The sequence below is a fragment of the Halichoerus grypus genome, chromosome 2 (genome assembly GCF_964656455.1).
Source record: "Halichoerus grypus chromosome 2, mHalGry1.hap1.1, whole genome shotgun sequence".
Classification (NCBI taxonomy): Eukaryota; Metazoa; Chordata; class Mammalia; order Carnivora; family Phocidae; genus Halichoerus; species Halichoerus grypus.
This window is the reverse complement of record NC_135713.1, coordinates 154,285,034-154,299,175: the sequence shown is the minus strand read 5'-3', so window position 1 is coordinate 154,299,175 and position 14,142 is coordinate 154,285,034. Positions and strand designations below refer to the sequence as shown.

General features: G+C 41.3%; 1 protein-coding gene across 2 annotated transcripts in view; it reads left to right on the top strand.

The window, feature by feature from the left end:
* Positions 1-13,871, top strand: part of LOC118540777 (myosin-8) — a 29,473-nt gene extending 15,602 nt beyond the window's left edge. For both annotated transcript variants that reach the window (XM_036100105.2, XM_036100104.2), the window contains exons 22-40: positions 1,033-1,288; positions 3,704-3,946; positions 4,040-4,216; positions 4,297-4,442; positions 4,524-4,614; positions 4,703-5,092; positions 5,499-5,625; positions 5,994-6,112; positions 6,237-6,433; positions 7,518-7,701; positions 7,782-7,947; positions 8,045-8,169; positions 9,020-9,328; positions 10,030-10,233; positions 11,205-11,330; positions 11,421-11,591; positions 11,776-11,880; positions 12,455-12,550; positions 13,596-13,871. In XM_036100105.2, the coding sequence (XP_035955998.2) occupies positions 1,033-1,288; positions 3,704-3,946; positions 4,040-4,216; positions 4,297-4,442; positions 4,524-4,614; positions 4,703-5,092; positions 5,499-5,625; positions 5,994-6,112; positions 6,237-6,433; positions 7,518-7,701; positions 7,782-7,947; positions 8,045-8,169; positions 9,020-9,328; positions 10,030-10,233; positions 11,205-11,330; positions 11,421-11,591; positions 11,776-11,880; positions 12,455-12,550; positions 13,596-13,745 (3,382 nt within the window). In that variant the 3' untranslated portion in view covers positions 13,746-13,871. The remainder of the gene's footprint in view (positions 1-1,032; positions 1,289-3,703; positions 3,947-4,039; positions 4,217-4,296; positions 4,443-4,523; positions 4,615-4,702; positions 5,093-5,498; positions 5,626-5,993; positions 6,113-6,236; positions 6,434-7,517; positions 7,702-7,781; positions 7,948-8,044; positions 8,170-9,019; positions 9,329-10,029; positions 10,234-11,204; positions 11,331-11,420; positions 11,592-11,775; positions 11,881-12,454; positions 12,551-13,595) is intronic.
* Positions 13,872-14,142: the final 271 nt, after the last annotated feature.

Here is a 14,142-nt window from a genome sequence, read left to right as displayed (position 1 = left end):
TCATCCTAATTTACCTATTTACCAATTCAGAACTTGCACTTTTCCTTTCTCCAATGAGCCTCATCCAGCTGTATCTACCCAGCACTGATGCACTCCCTGCCCCCCCGACACACACACACACATTTTGCATTCATTTTGCCCCTCTGTGCTTATTTGGATTTGTATTATAAGTGTTCCCAAATCCTTCCCATGTGTCTACATTATGGTTTGTGTCATGGTATTTGCCTTCTCAGAGTCATGGTTCTTGTAATTTGGACCTATACAGAAAGAGAATTTACATTTTAATAAGCTTGAAGAGGCATACAGCAAACCTTGCTAGTCTAGTGCTACACTTTGCAGAAGGAGCATCTTTTATTACTATTTAAAAATTGTACTTAGATAAAACAAATTTGGGTGCTCAATGCACGCTAAATCACCTGTAGATATTAACAGTCTAATTAAGCAAATAAGAATGAGGCATTTGAAATAATCTGAGGAAAGCCAGTACGTTATGTGAAAAAGCTAACAAAAGTTTACGAGTGGGTAATTCAGTGTTAATCAAAATAAGACGAAAGGCTCCAAGAAAGATGTGCTAAATCCTAAATTCCTCCAGTGGGGCAAATCAGAAAGCACCCAATGTCATCTCACAGCTCACTCTGTAGGCCAACAGCCCATGGCACAACCAACTCACAAATGCCACGTCCACTCCCAAATCACCAATATTGTAATATCTCAAATGATCTTAAATTGGTTTGTGTTTCTCATACGTGCAAAGTATTCCCACTCTAAGTCTGTTCCTTTGCTAGTGTGGTAAGGGTCTTGAGAACACAAAATTACTCAATATGAGCAGTACACATTAGCAAAGTGGTTACACTGAGCACTACTATGAGTGTGTCTGTGTCTCTATAAAGCCTGCAGTTAACATATACAAAATCTGATATATCATTTACACCTGGGGGAGCATCACAAGGGGAACTTGTGTGTAAAAAAAACGCCAACAATAACACTGCCCCTATTGAATCGATCTACACTGATATTTTTACGTCATTTCAGAGAAGCCCTTTTCTGCATCCAGTACAATGTACGTGCGTTCATGAACGTCAAGCACTGGCCCTGGATGAAACTCTTCTTCAAGATCAAGCCTCTCCTCAAGAGCGCGGAGACTGAGAAGGAAATGGCCACCATGAAGGAAGAGTTTCAGAAAACCAAAGATGAGCTCACCAAGTCAGAGGCAAAAAGGAAGGAACTGGAGGAAAAAATGGTCACTCTCTTAAAAGAGAAAAATGACCTGCAGCTCCAGGTTCAATCTGTGAGTATTCTGTATTCTGAATGCAACATGTTACTGAAGCGTTTCTAGAAGGCATACATACTTCGGATTTACAAAGAGCTTTGTCTTGAAAAAGAAAAATCTCAAATTACTTTTTTTTAGTATTTCACGTATCTTTCCGTAGTCCTATGAGGAAGATACACACAGTGACTTCTGAATTACAAATGGAAAAGGGAGGACTGAAGAACATATTCAATAATATCACAAATCTAGCAGCCATGAAGGAAGCAGTTTAAAGGCGATGCCCCAGATCGCAGCCAGATATCTTACCCATTTGCCTTGCATGCTTCATCCCAGCCTTACAAGGATCATCCTATTCTCTGAACGCAAGTCTGAGACTGTATTGAAATTAAAGAAAGACCATTATTCTTTTTTAATTCAATTAGCCAACATATAGTATTTCATTAGTTTCAGAGGTAGAATTCAGTGATTCATCAGTTGCATATAACACCCAGTGCTCATCATATCAGGTGCCCTCTTTAATGCCCATCACCCAGTTACCCCATCCCTCCACTCCTCTCCCCTCCAGCAACCCTCAGTTTGTTTCCTATAGTTAAGAGTCTCTCATGGTTTGTCTCCCTCTCTGATTTCTTCCCAGTCAGTTTCCCCTCCCTTCCCCTATCATCCTCTGCGCTGTTTTTTATATTCCACATATGAGTGAAACCATATGATAACTGTCTTTCTCTGTTTCACTTATTTCACTCAGCATAATCTCCTCCAGTCCCATCCATGTTGATGTAAAAGTTGGGTATTCATCCTTTCTGATGGCTGAATAATATTCCATTGTATATATGTACCACATCTTCTTTATCCATCTGTTGAGGACATCTAGGCTCTTTCCACAGTTTGGCTATTGTGGACATTGCTGCTATAAACACTGAGGTGCAGGTGCCCCTTATTCTTATTTCTCTCCATCCTTACCCCTGAGATTTAGCTCAATAAATCTGTTTGCAGTTATGTGAGCTGAGCAACCAGAGTGTAAGGTAGAGCCAAGTTCCCTCTGTGATTCTTCCTTTGACAGACATCCCGAGTTCTTAAGGCTTCTGTTTTCTAGCTCGGGAAGAAGTTGTAATCAGGGTGGGGGATAGTCTGGACCAGTGCTCTGGCCAAGCATAACCTCCCATTTCCATGGTCCAAAAGCCCACCAGTGTCATGAAGAAACCTGTGAAAGGGATAGTCTTCCTAAAATCTTTAAGCTATTTTCAACTTTCCCTTCTGATACCTTCACTTATGTGAAGGTAAAACACACGACCAACAACCACTTCAGCCTAGCGTCCCTCACAGTTCTTATCATCAGTCAGTGAGTAAACACTGACTGAATACATCACTATTAAAAATAAAAGCACAGGAACCCTGAGAAGTCCCCATTATCATCCATTTAAGCATTTAAAAAACATAAGCTATGAACAAAACAAACACTGACTGAAAAGTTAAAGAAATTCCCCAGGCCAGAGTAATCTAATAAGGCTGAGCTGATTTTTATTTGAGTTCTTCAGTCACTCATAGAAACTGTATGGAGCTATGTAATGCCTCAAAATTACACATTCTTGTGTGTTCTAAAATTCATGTTGAGACTAATAGGTGATCCTTAAAATACAAATGAAAACTGTGGACATTTACAGCACTGCTATGGACTATCAGGAAGGTTGTAAGTGTATAACAAATGGTGCATGGAAATGTATTCACAGGCATAAAATTACTTAAGTTCCTTTTCCTTTCCTTTTTAAATTCAGTCTAACAACTAGTTGCTTGAAGTGAACAGGGAATGATCAAAACCAAATCTAACCAATCTAAGTCAGAATCTTTGGGGACGCCTGGGTGGCTCAGTCAGTTAAGTGTCTGCCTTCGGCTCAGGTCATGATCCCAGGGTCCTGGGATCGAGTCCCGTGTCAGGCTCCCTGCTCAGTGGGGAGCCTGCTTCTCCCTCTGCCTGCCACTCCCCCTGCTTGTGCTCTCTCTCTGACAAATAAGATCTTTAAAAAAAAAATCTTTGAATATCACAGCTGAAATGTTCCTAGTGATCATTTATTCCCACCCCCTCAACTACATATGAGAAAACTGAGGATAAAGGAATAAAGTAAATGTGCCTACATTCATCCATATGGAGACAATACTGAGACAAGACCTCAGGCTTCCTGTGGCCTATCACTCTTCTAGACACTACTTTATAGTCGACTGATTCAATCCAATCATTTTTCAGATTAATTTGCTTCTAAGTCTATAGTCTTGCTTTTAATTAGATCCATTTCTCCAGGCCACATAATAATGTTCAATTAAGTTTAATTTATATTCACACTGAAAAAGTCACCAGAAGTCAGCAAACACTACTATTTTGTGCAAAGAACAAGTTCAAAATCGTAACAAACTCTCTAAAGACCTTAATGAATCTCTCCACAGGAAGCTGACGCCTTGGCTGATGCAGAGGAAAGGTGTGAGCAACTGATTAAAAACAAAATCCAGCTGGAGGCCAAGATCAAGGAGGTGACTGAGAGAGCAGAGGATGAGGAGGAGATCAACGCCGAGCTGACAGCCAAGAAGAGGAAACTGGAGGACGAGTGTTCAGAGCTCAAGAAAGACATTGACGACCTTGAGCTGACCCTGGCCAAGGTTGAAAAGGAGAAGCATGCCACGGAGAACAAGGTAGGAATCATATTCTGTTCCACCATATAGAGGTTCTGCCACCCTACTAAGATGCTTTAGCACAGCTATCATTTCTCTTTTTAATTTTTCAAGGTGAAAAACCTCACAGAAGAGATGGCAGGCCTGGACGAAACCATCGCAAAGTTGACCAAGGAGAAGAAGGCCCTCCAAGAGGCCCACCAACAGACCCTGGATGATCTGCAGACAGAAGAAGACAAAGTCAACACCCTGACCAAAGCTAAAACCAAGCTAGAGCAGCAAGTGGATGATGTAAGTGTGTTTTTGATATCCATTTGAAGGATTTTTTTAAACACACTTTCAATGTTTAACATATTTTCCTTTCTCGTTAGCTTGAAGGGTCTCTAGAGCAAGAAAAGAAACTTCGCATGGATCTAGAAAGAGCAAAGAGGAAACTGGAGGGTGACCTAAAATTGGCCCAAGAATCCACAATGGATGTAGAAAATGACAAGCAGCAACTTGATGAGAAACTCAAAAAGTAGGAACTCCAGAAAAAAATTCCATGTGATATCATCTTTCAATTCATGAGTACTAATATGTCTTATTCTTCTGTCTACAGGAAAGAATTTGAAATCAGCCATCTGCTAAGCAAAATTGAAGATGAGCAGGCAGGAGAAATTCAACTACAGAAGAAGATCAAAGAGCTGCAGGTGAACCATCTCACCTTCATTTTTTTCTGTACCCCGAAAACCCTGAGATTGAGATGAGTTTATGTTAATGTTGATGTGTCACTCCCAGGCCCGCATCGAGGAGCTGGAGGAGGAAATTGAGGCAGAGCGGGCCTCCCAGGCCAAAGCAGAGAAGCAGCGCTCTGATCTCTCCCGGGAACTGGAGGAGATCAGCGAGCGCCTGGAAGAAGCTGGCGGGGCCACTTCTGCCCAGATTGAGATGAACAAGAAGCGCGAGGCTGAGTTCCAGAAACTTCGCCGGGACCTGGAGGAGGCCACCCTACAGCACGAAGCCACGGCAGCCGCACTCCGGAAGAAGCACGCGGACAGCGTGGCCGAGCTCGGGGAGCAGATAGACAACCTGCAGAGGGTCAAGCAGAAGCTGGAGAAGGAGAAGAGCGAACTGAAGATGGAGATCGATGACCTCGCCAGTAATGCAGAGGCCATTTCCAAAGCAAAGGTACCCAATACCAACTCTAAATGATGTTCATTAATAACCTGATAGAACACTCATTGTTCTGTCACTAAACACTGTTTCTGGCAGTTTATAGCACTAATATTTCTTATTACAATATATTCCATTCTACTTCATTTTTGTTAGTGCTTGCTTATGACCTATTAAGACTATTTCAAAATCTACTTTAAGTGTCAGTATCATTGGAAAAAATGAACGGGCTCCAACAATGGCCACGTCAGGGACATCCCTCACTCACCATGCTTGAATCTTACCCTGTCCCATCAAGTTGGTGCCATAACTTTCTACTCACACTTGAATTTATTCACTCTAAAAATACTTGAAGACTCAAGTTTTAACTTTTTTTTTACTGCGTTCAGTGTCTCATCTTTCACTGCCACATATCCTGTAGGGGAACCTTGAAAAGATGTGTCGCACTCTGGAAGATCAGGTGAGTGAACTTAAGACCAAAGAAGAGGAGCAGCAGCGGCTGATCAATGACCTGACGGCTCAGAGAGCACGTCTGCAGACAGAAGCAGGTGAGGACCTTTCTCTGGGCCCTGAAACTACATACTAGATAAAAGTGATTCCAGAGGTTCTGGAGAAATAGCACTATTCCCTCCCATCTTAGAGGGGAATAAACAAACTGGTAGACTCTGCTGAGCAGGTCAGAAAGAATGCAAAGCAAGAACTGGAAGAATAGTTTACTTGTTACACTTCTGTGGCATTTCTGCTTTTTGCCTCCAGTTCTAACCAGTTCTATACTCATATTTAGAAGCAAATAAAATATATTTAATATATATATGTAAGTATATAGTTATACATATATATATATATATATATATATATGAAAGCTTAAGCTTATTTCTATGCCATTAACCAATTCATTTTCTTCTATTATTCCTAGGTGAATATTCCCGACAATTAGACGAGAAAGATGCTTTAGTCTCTCAGCTTTCAAGAAGCAAACAAGCATCTACACAGCAGATCGAGGAGCTGAAACATCAGCTGGAGGAAGAAACTAAAGTGAGTTTTACCAAAGATCTTGGCTGAGTAAATCCAAGCATGTCCAGTTACGTTCTACTCTGGGTATGTAAATTATGTGTCACTGAATAAATGAATTTAAGTCACTGAACTAGTCCTTCTGCAGGCCAAAAACGCCCTGGCCCATGCCCTGCAGTCCTCCCGCCACGACTGTGACCTGCTGCGGGAACAGTATGAGGAGGAGCAGGAATCCAAGGCCGAGCTGCAGAGGGCGCTGTCCAAGGCCAACAGCGAGGTGGCCCAGTGGAGGACCAAATACGAGACGGACGCCATCCAGCGCACAGAGGAGCTGGAGGAGGCCAAGTACGGGCTGTGAACACTGGGGGAGGAAGAGGACATGGTTTCCTAGGTGCACAACTCAGCAACTCCCAGAAACACTATGATGATGATGTTGATGATGGTAACATAATAGTAATAGCAGACACTAAATTTACTGAGCACACGCTACACGTCAAGTACTATAAATACACATTAGCTCATTTAGTTTTCATAGCAACTTCATGTTTTATCCCTGTGTTACAGATGAGGAAACAGGCTGTGAGAGGTTAACCAACAAACCCAAGGGCACATGATTAATAGATAGTACAGCTAGGATAGAATCAGATATTCTGATTCCAGAGCCCACCTTCTTAAGTACTGCAGTAGGAAGATACAGCTCTTCAAACTCATGCTGGAGGCCACCAAACTGTACATAATGTCCAGGGCTGGTCTAAATAAAATAAAGCCTTAGCCTGTGTATAGACCAAAGAGGACCTTCAAGTAGATCTTCTTGGGCTTCAGGGCGAAAGGCTTTTCTGTACCATAAAGATGTAGAGTTGGCACACAATGGGGAATGAAGAATGTAGGTGATTCAGAAGGAAAAAAGAAAACCCGCCTTGCTTAAACTGTCCTGATTTATCCATCAATTTCTTTCTCTGGTGAGAACTCCAAATATATATGAAAAGAAACTACTTTTCTTTAGGGAAAAAGTACATAAAATGAAAGAGAAAGTCTGAGAAAGCAAATGAATATGCTCAGTACATTTTTGCCCAATAAAATATCTAGTTAGCCTCAAATCCTTTTTGGAATGAGATGAGATATATAAATCAATCAATAAAATTGTCCTGGATAATCATTTTCTGCAACTCAATCAAAAGTCCTGAAAACCCCGAATTATTTATATAGTAAGACACATACAATGGAGCACTAACAGCAGCCTCTAAGAACTGAATCCAGGTGCTCACCACTTTGGACCTTTTCATGCAGGACCGATGGAGAAAGCAGCTCTGGCTGCCACAGTTTGGATAACCATATCTTATCTGCCATTATAGAAGCAGAACCATCAAAGGACGTTATTGCTTGCCCCTGTTCCAGAGCACTCTCCTTAACTGCCTGGCTAACGTTTCAGGAAGAAGCTGGCCCAGCATCTGCAAGAAGCCGAGGAGCACGTAGAAGCCGTGAACGCAAAATGCGCTTCCCTTGAGAAGACAAAGCAGCGGCTCCAGAATGAGGTGGAGGACCTCATGCTGGACGTGGAGAGAACCAACGCGGCCTGCGCCGCCCTGGACAAGAAGCAGAGGAACTTCGACAAGGTGGCCCGGCCTGCTTAAACTTCATCGTTTACTGGGTCTCCCTTTCTCCTTGCAGCGGCTGACAATTTGCTGCTTTTCAGGTCCTGGCAGAGTGGAAACAGAAGTATGAGGAAACTCAGGCTGAACTTGAGGCCTCCCAGAAGGAGGCCCGTGCGCTCAGCACTGAGCTGTTCAAGGTCAAGAATGCCTATGAGGAATCCCTGGATCAAGTGGAAACCCTAAAGCGGGAGAACAAGAACTTGCAGCGTGAGTGCTCTTGAACTTCCGTACCTCCAACAGCCCTGGCAAGACCCTTCCATGTTGCATGAGTCTGACCACCCCTCCCTTATCTGTTCACCCACAGAGGAGATTTCTGACCTCACTGAGCAGATTGCTGAGGGAGGGAAGCAAATCCATGAATTGGAGAAAATAAAGAAGCAAGTGGAACAAGAGAAATGTGACATTCAGGCTGCCTTAGAGGAAGCAGAGGTACATATTATTATGTTGTTCGGGAAAATCAAAGACATGGGTGAAAACACTCAAAGTAGGTGATGGATCCATTATTACAGAGCTTATGAGAATATGAACTTGTACAGCCTTTATGAAGGACAAGCCTTAAAAATGTAATACTATGACCCATCAATTCTGTAAGAAAATTATCTCAAATGGAGGTAAATCTTTAAGCACAAAGATGTCCAATCCAAGAACAAGATGAAGCTAACTATGGGAAATTCATATGCTGCAATTGTATATGGCCATTAAATATAATATGGGGAAATATTTATGGTAGACAATAATTTTAAAGCAAACACACATAAATATATATACTATAATTTCATGATGCAAAAATATATATATAAGTAGGAAAAAGTCTAGAAAAAATGTACCACATTTAAATGGTCATCTTTGGATGGGGTGCACAATAGGTTTCTCTTTGTTTTTATATATTGCCCCATGTTCTACACTGTATATTTTGTAATCAGAAAAATGTTTTTAAATTGAGAATTTCTACAAACACATAAACATTTTAATGTATAAAACAGACTGAGAGTTCATGCTTACTACATGAGTTTAACTATAAGTTTTGTTAGTACTCACATGAATAATACTTACATAGCACTTCATACTTTATAAAGCACCTTTATTACAGAGCTGCCCTATATAATCTATGACTGAATAAACAAGAAAAAAAATGATTTACCTAACAGGCTCCTGGAACTGTTGTATTGTACTTTGTAAAATCAGACAAACTGATGTTAGTAAGAATTTGGCTCACAAGGGAATACACTCCAAATATTCAAGTTATTTTCCATTATTAATTGATCACTGTTTTGTTAAGGCATCTCTTGAACATGAAGAGGGAAAGATCCTGCGCATCCAGCTGGAGTTGAACCAAGTCAAGTCTGAAGTTGACAGGAAAATTGCTGAAAAGGATGAGGAAATCGACCAGCTGAAGAGAAACCACATCAGAGTGGTGGAGTCGATGCAGAGCACCCTGGATGCTGAGATCAGGAGCAGGAATGATGCTCTCAGAGTCAAGAAGAAGATGGAGGGAGACCTCAATGAGATGGAAATCCAGCTGAACCATGCCAACCGCTTGGCTGCAGAGAGTTTGAGGAACTACAGGAACACCCAAGGCATCTTGAAGGTAAATGGGTCCACATAAACAGCTAAGTCAGGGAAGTGACCTGTCCTCCATTCAGCAAAACATCTTCGTGTTAAACAATCCAGTTTTTTCATTTAACAAATTATACAGCTCACAGTATGGAGACAGCTAAATTAAATATGCATAGAATATATTTTTACAGAAATGCTATATAAAAGAACAAACAGAAACCCAGAGATAAGCTTTGATATGAGAGAAAGTACAAGACTTTGGTACCAATAAGCCTGAGGCTGAGCCTTAGTTGTGTTACTTACTGGCTGCCTGATTTTAGGCAAATGATTTAACCTCTCAGAACCTCTGCTGCTGCTTCTACAAAATAAGAATGAAACTACCCACTTCACAGGGTTCCTGTGAGAATCAAATGAGGTAACAGATGTCAGGTACTAGGGAGAGCATATGGAAAATGCTCTGTAAGTGACATTAGTTACTTGCACATGAAAAAATAACCAGTTAATGGCATAAATAGAATGAGACTCTGTCTCCTGATCACTCTCGCTCACCTAAGCTGGTGACATCACCATTTGCACACTCATTCAAATGACAGGCCTGTCACTTCCTGCTCCTGGCACCAGTACATTCTTCCAGTTCACCTCCTGGGATGTTCACATCCTCTTCAGAGTGTCTAAGGTTTTGTGTTGTTTTGTTTTTTGTTTTGTTTTTGTTTTGTTTTTTTTACTTAACAGGACACCCAGCTACATCTGGATGACACTCTCCGGGGCCAGGAGGACCTGAAGGAGCAGCTGGCCATGGTGGAGCGCAGAGCCAACCTGCTGCAGGCCGAGATCGAGGAGCTGCGGGTCACTCTGGAGCAGACGGAGAGGAGCAGGAAAATCGCAGAACAGGAGCTCCTGGACGCCAGTGAGAGGGTCCAGCTCCTGCACACCCAGGTAAGACCCCCCATCAGACAAATGCTGGTGTACTGTTAAGTGATGGATGAGAATTATAGTATGGAAATACTCCATTTTTATAAATATGTGTATATTAAAAAAAGGATGGGGGATATGCTCTAAAATATTAACTGCAGTTATCTTGGAAAGATGGGATTGTAGGCAATTTTTTGGTGTGTGTTCCTATACGTCTTTTTAAAGATTTTCTACCCAAAAAAGGAGAGAGTTTTATTTAAAGATAAAGTTTGGCTCTTTAGGTTTTGAAAACCATGATACAGAATAAACTTGAATAAAGATGATTTGTTAACTCCAGAATCCAAAAATGTGCCACGTAGTATTTCTCATCAGGAGTCCACACATTTAGCATTGTGTTTACTGTCCGTGAGTCTTGCAGGACACTGCTGATTTGCCTGGACATTAAATGCAGTAACACCAGGTAGTCATTTTAACAAGCAAAAATACCTACCTCCAAAGGTTTCCAAATACCCGTTGAGGCAGTGTTGATTCCCTTTGAGAAGCACTGGGTTAAAATTTTAATAAAATGTTTTCCTAAAACTAATTCAGTATTCCCCCAGGGAGCAAACCATGAAAGTTAACAGAGAACAGATCCTTTCTAACTGAAAAAGTCCCAATGCCAGGCACTCACAAAAAGAATCAATTATTTTCTATTATTTCCAACCTTTTAAGGATAGAATACTAGTAATGTCTAATTGAAATATAATTGAAAGAGCAATTAATTAATATAGGCATTCTCAAATCTCAAAAGTCCTTATGCATAAATTAGACACTGAGACAGTTGGGGGGGCTGTTCCAACCTTTCAAATGATTAATATTTTGCACTGGACAAATATTTAAACTTGAGTAAACTGTTGCCGTCAGGTCCCCTGCATAAGCCAACAAGTAAGGCATCTGTAAAATCCTACGTTGGCAAATAACAAGTCTTATAAATTTCCATTGACTACTTTTAACAGAACACCAGCCTGATCAACACCAAGAAGAAATTGGAAAATGATGTTTCACAACTCCAGAGTGAAGTGGAAGAAGTCATTCAAGAATCACGCAATGCAGAAGAGAAGGCCAAGAAGGCCATCACTGATGTGAGCAAGCTAAGCACTGGTTTTTCTGATACACGTGTGTTGCCTGCCATTACTAGGTTTCCTTATTATCTTGGTGTATTTTCTAAATAGGCAGCCATGATGGCTGAGGAGCTGAAGAAGGAGCAGGACACCAGCGCCCACCTGGAGCGCATGAAGAAGAACATGGAGCAGACGGTGAAGGACCTGCAGCACCGTCTGGATGAGGCTGAGCAGCTGGCCCTGAAGGGTGGGAAGAAGCAGATCCAGAAACTGGAGGCCAGGGTGGGTCTCTCAATCTCTCTGAATCTGGGAAGGGGAAAAGGGCACTCCCTCTATCTTTCTCTCTCTACATATTGATGCCCATCTTTGTCCTGAGGCTGAGGACATCCGCCCAATATCTTCAGCAGGTCCTGAGCTAATTAATATCCCCCAAGACTGGCTGTGTACATATCTTTCTTGGTTGCAGGTACGTGAGCTTGAAGGAGAGGTTGAAAGTGAGCAGAAACGTAATGCTGAGGCTGTTAAAGGTTTGCGGAAACATGAGAGAAGAGTAAAGGAACTCACCTACCAGGTAAAGGGAATAACTTTCTAGAAAATCCAGACTTCCTGCCCAAAGGGAAACTGACAATCTGGTAACTGTTTATGTGGTGCTCACAAACAGATCCACCTGAACTCGATATATAAATATAAGGGGCAAATGATAAAATTGCTTATCTCAGACCCTTTCCTAAGCTAGGAAAGGCATGGAAGTCTTTAGAAAATAGCATACCAGAGAAAAGGATACAGGTTTTAAAGCCAGATAAACTGGGTATTAGTCTTAATTTGGCCCCTCTTAATTTTTGAATGTGGGTAGGTTACTTAACACTCTAAACCTTAGTTTCATTCCCTATAAAACAGAGTAACAGCATGTACTCTCCGGAGTAGGGAGGCGAGAATCAGAGAAGATGTGTAGAATTCCCTAACACAGCACCTGCACAGAGTGAACATTCAGCAAGAACGGCTACTGTTAATACTATGGAGGAAGGCTCAGAGTTGACCAAGTTTACCCCAGGCCCACCTGCCATCATATCAAAGTGGTTTATTTTACCACTTGTAGGAGGCTCATTTCATTGTACTGAATGCAGACTATTTTTTCAAACCCCCAGACGGAGGAAGACCGCAAGAATGTTCTCAGGCTGCAGGACTTGGTAGATAAGTTACAGGCGAAGGTGAAATCATACAAGAGACAAGCTGAGGAGGCTGTGAGTATCTTTAACCCCTTGAGGGAGGAAGAAAACTTCTTTTGGGGTAGAAAGTATATTAAGAGAATGTGTCAACGAGAAAAAAAGCACAGTAAGAATATACCACTCATATTTTTTAATTGTTTTGTTTTTTAATTTAAATTCAATTAATATACCACTCATATTTTAAGAGAGAGATTATAAACATGAATTTACCTCCAAATCCTGATTACAGAATAAGACTTTAAGAGGAGATATTTTTATTATTAAGCATTTTGTAAGGGTTGAGGAGAAAAAAACAGTAACCTACCTTGATAGTTGCGAAGACTATACTATCACAACTGTGGTCCATGATAAATACTCCTCTCCCTCTAGAAATGCACAAAATCAAGTGTTCTCAAGAGCCAAACATAAATCTTTTACCCCAGCTGACTCCTTCATATACTACCAGTATCATCAGGGGCTCATCTCTCCACATGTACTGTGGCAAATAAGGACATGCTAGAAGATTCTCCAGCCTCACTTTTCCTGATTGTTCCCCATTCTTCCAGACACAATGTGGTAGGTCGGAAGTAGACAGTAAGTTAGGAGAGGGAAGAAGGAAGGGAAAGGCTCAAATGGTAATAAGTAAAACCAACAGATGCATGCTTCTTCTCAGACCCACTTTTTCCCTTTCTCTGTATACCAGAGTCAAAACATATGACAAAACTTGTTAAGTGAGGTTGTCTCAAAGTTGAAATTTGACCTTGTATTTACTTACTAAACTCTGTCAGGGTACATGGCTCTCTTCCTTCTTTCTACCCAGTCCATGCATCACAAATAGATTTCATGTACACATGGGTTTGACACGCTAAGGTTGTCCTTCCACTCTAAAAGTGTTTCTTTTTTCATTCATTAGAGTGAAAAAAAATACACAACTGAAGTCACAAGTTCTGTCCAGATTTAAAGTCAGACATGGCAAACACCATAAGAAGGACATATCTGAGTTGAGGAAATAATCCTGTTTGGTGACAAGCGCAGTGAGAACCACAAAGTCTAATTCTCACAATTTTATCTTTCCTCTTAGGAGGAACAATCCAACACTAATCTTGCTAAATTCCGCAAGCTCCAGCACGAGCTAGAGGAGGCTGAGGAACGGGCTGACATTGCCGAGTCCCAGGTCAACAAGCTACGGGCGAAGAGCCGGGAGGTTCACACGAAAGTCAGTGCAGAGTGAACACGTCTGCCTGATGCTGCCAAGGGGCTGAAGAAATGCACAAAATGTGCTATTCTGGGCCACTTATGATGTTTATTTTTCTCTTAATGTTGAGTAAACTCTAGTAAACTTATAAATTAAACCAAACTCATTTTTTCATTTGCAAACTTATTTACTCTTAAATACAGTTCTCACCTATTTTTTAATACTATATATGGCTTTGCAAAGCATTCGATATTTTGTACTTCCATTACCACGCAGCATCACCTTTCCCACCCCTACCACACACACACACACACACACACACACACACGTATCTTTCGCTGGACTTGATTTTATTAAATCTCTCCAGGTCGTTACAAATACTAAGGAAAACACTCCCTAAGGCTACTTCTCCAGACAGGATCCATTCATTGAT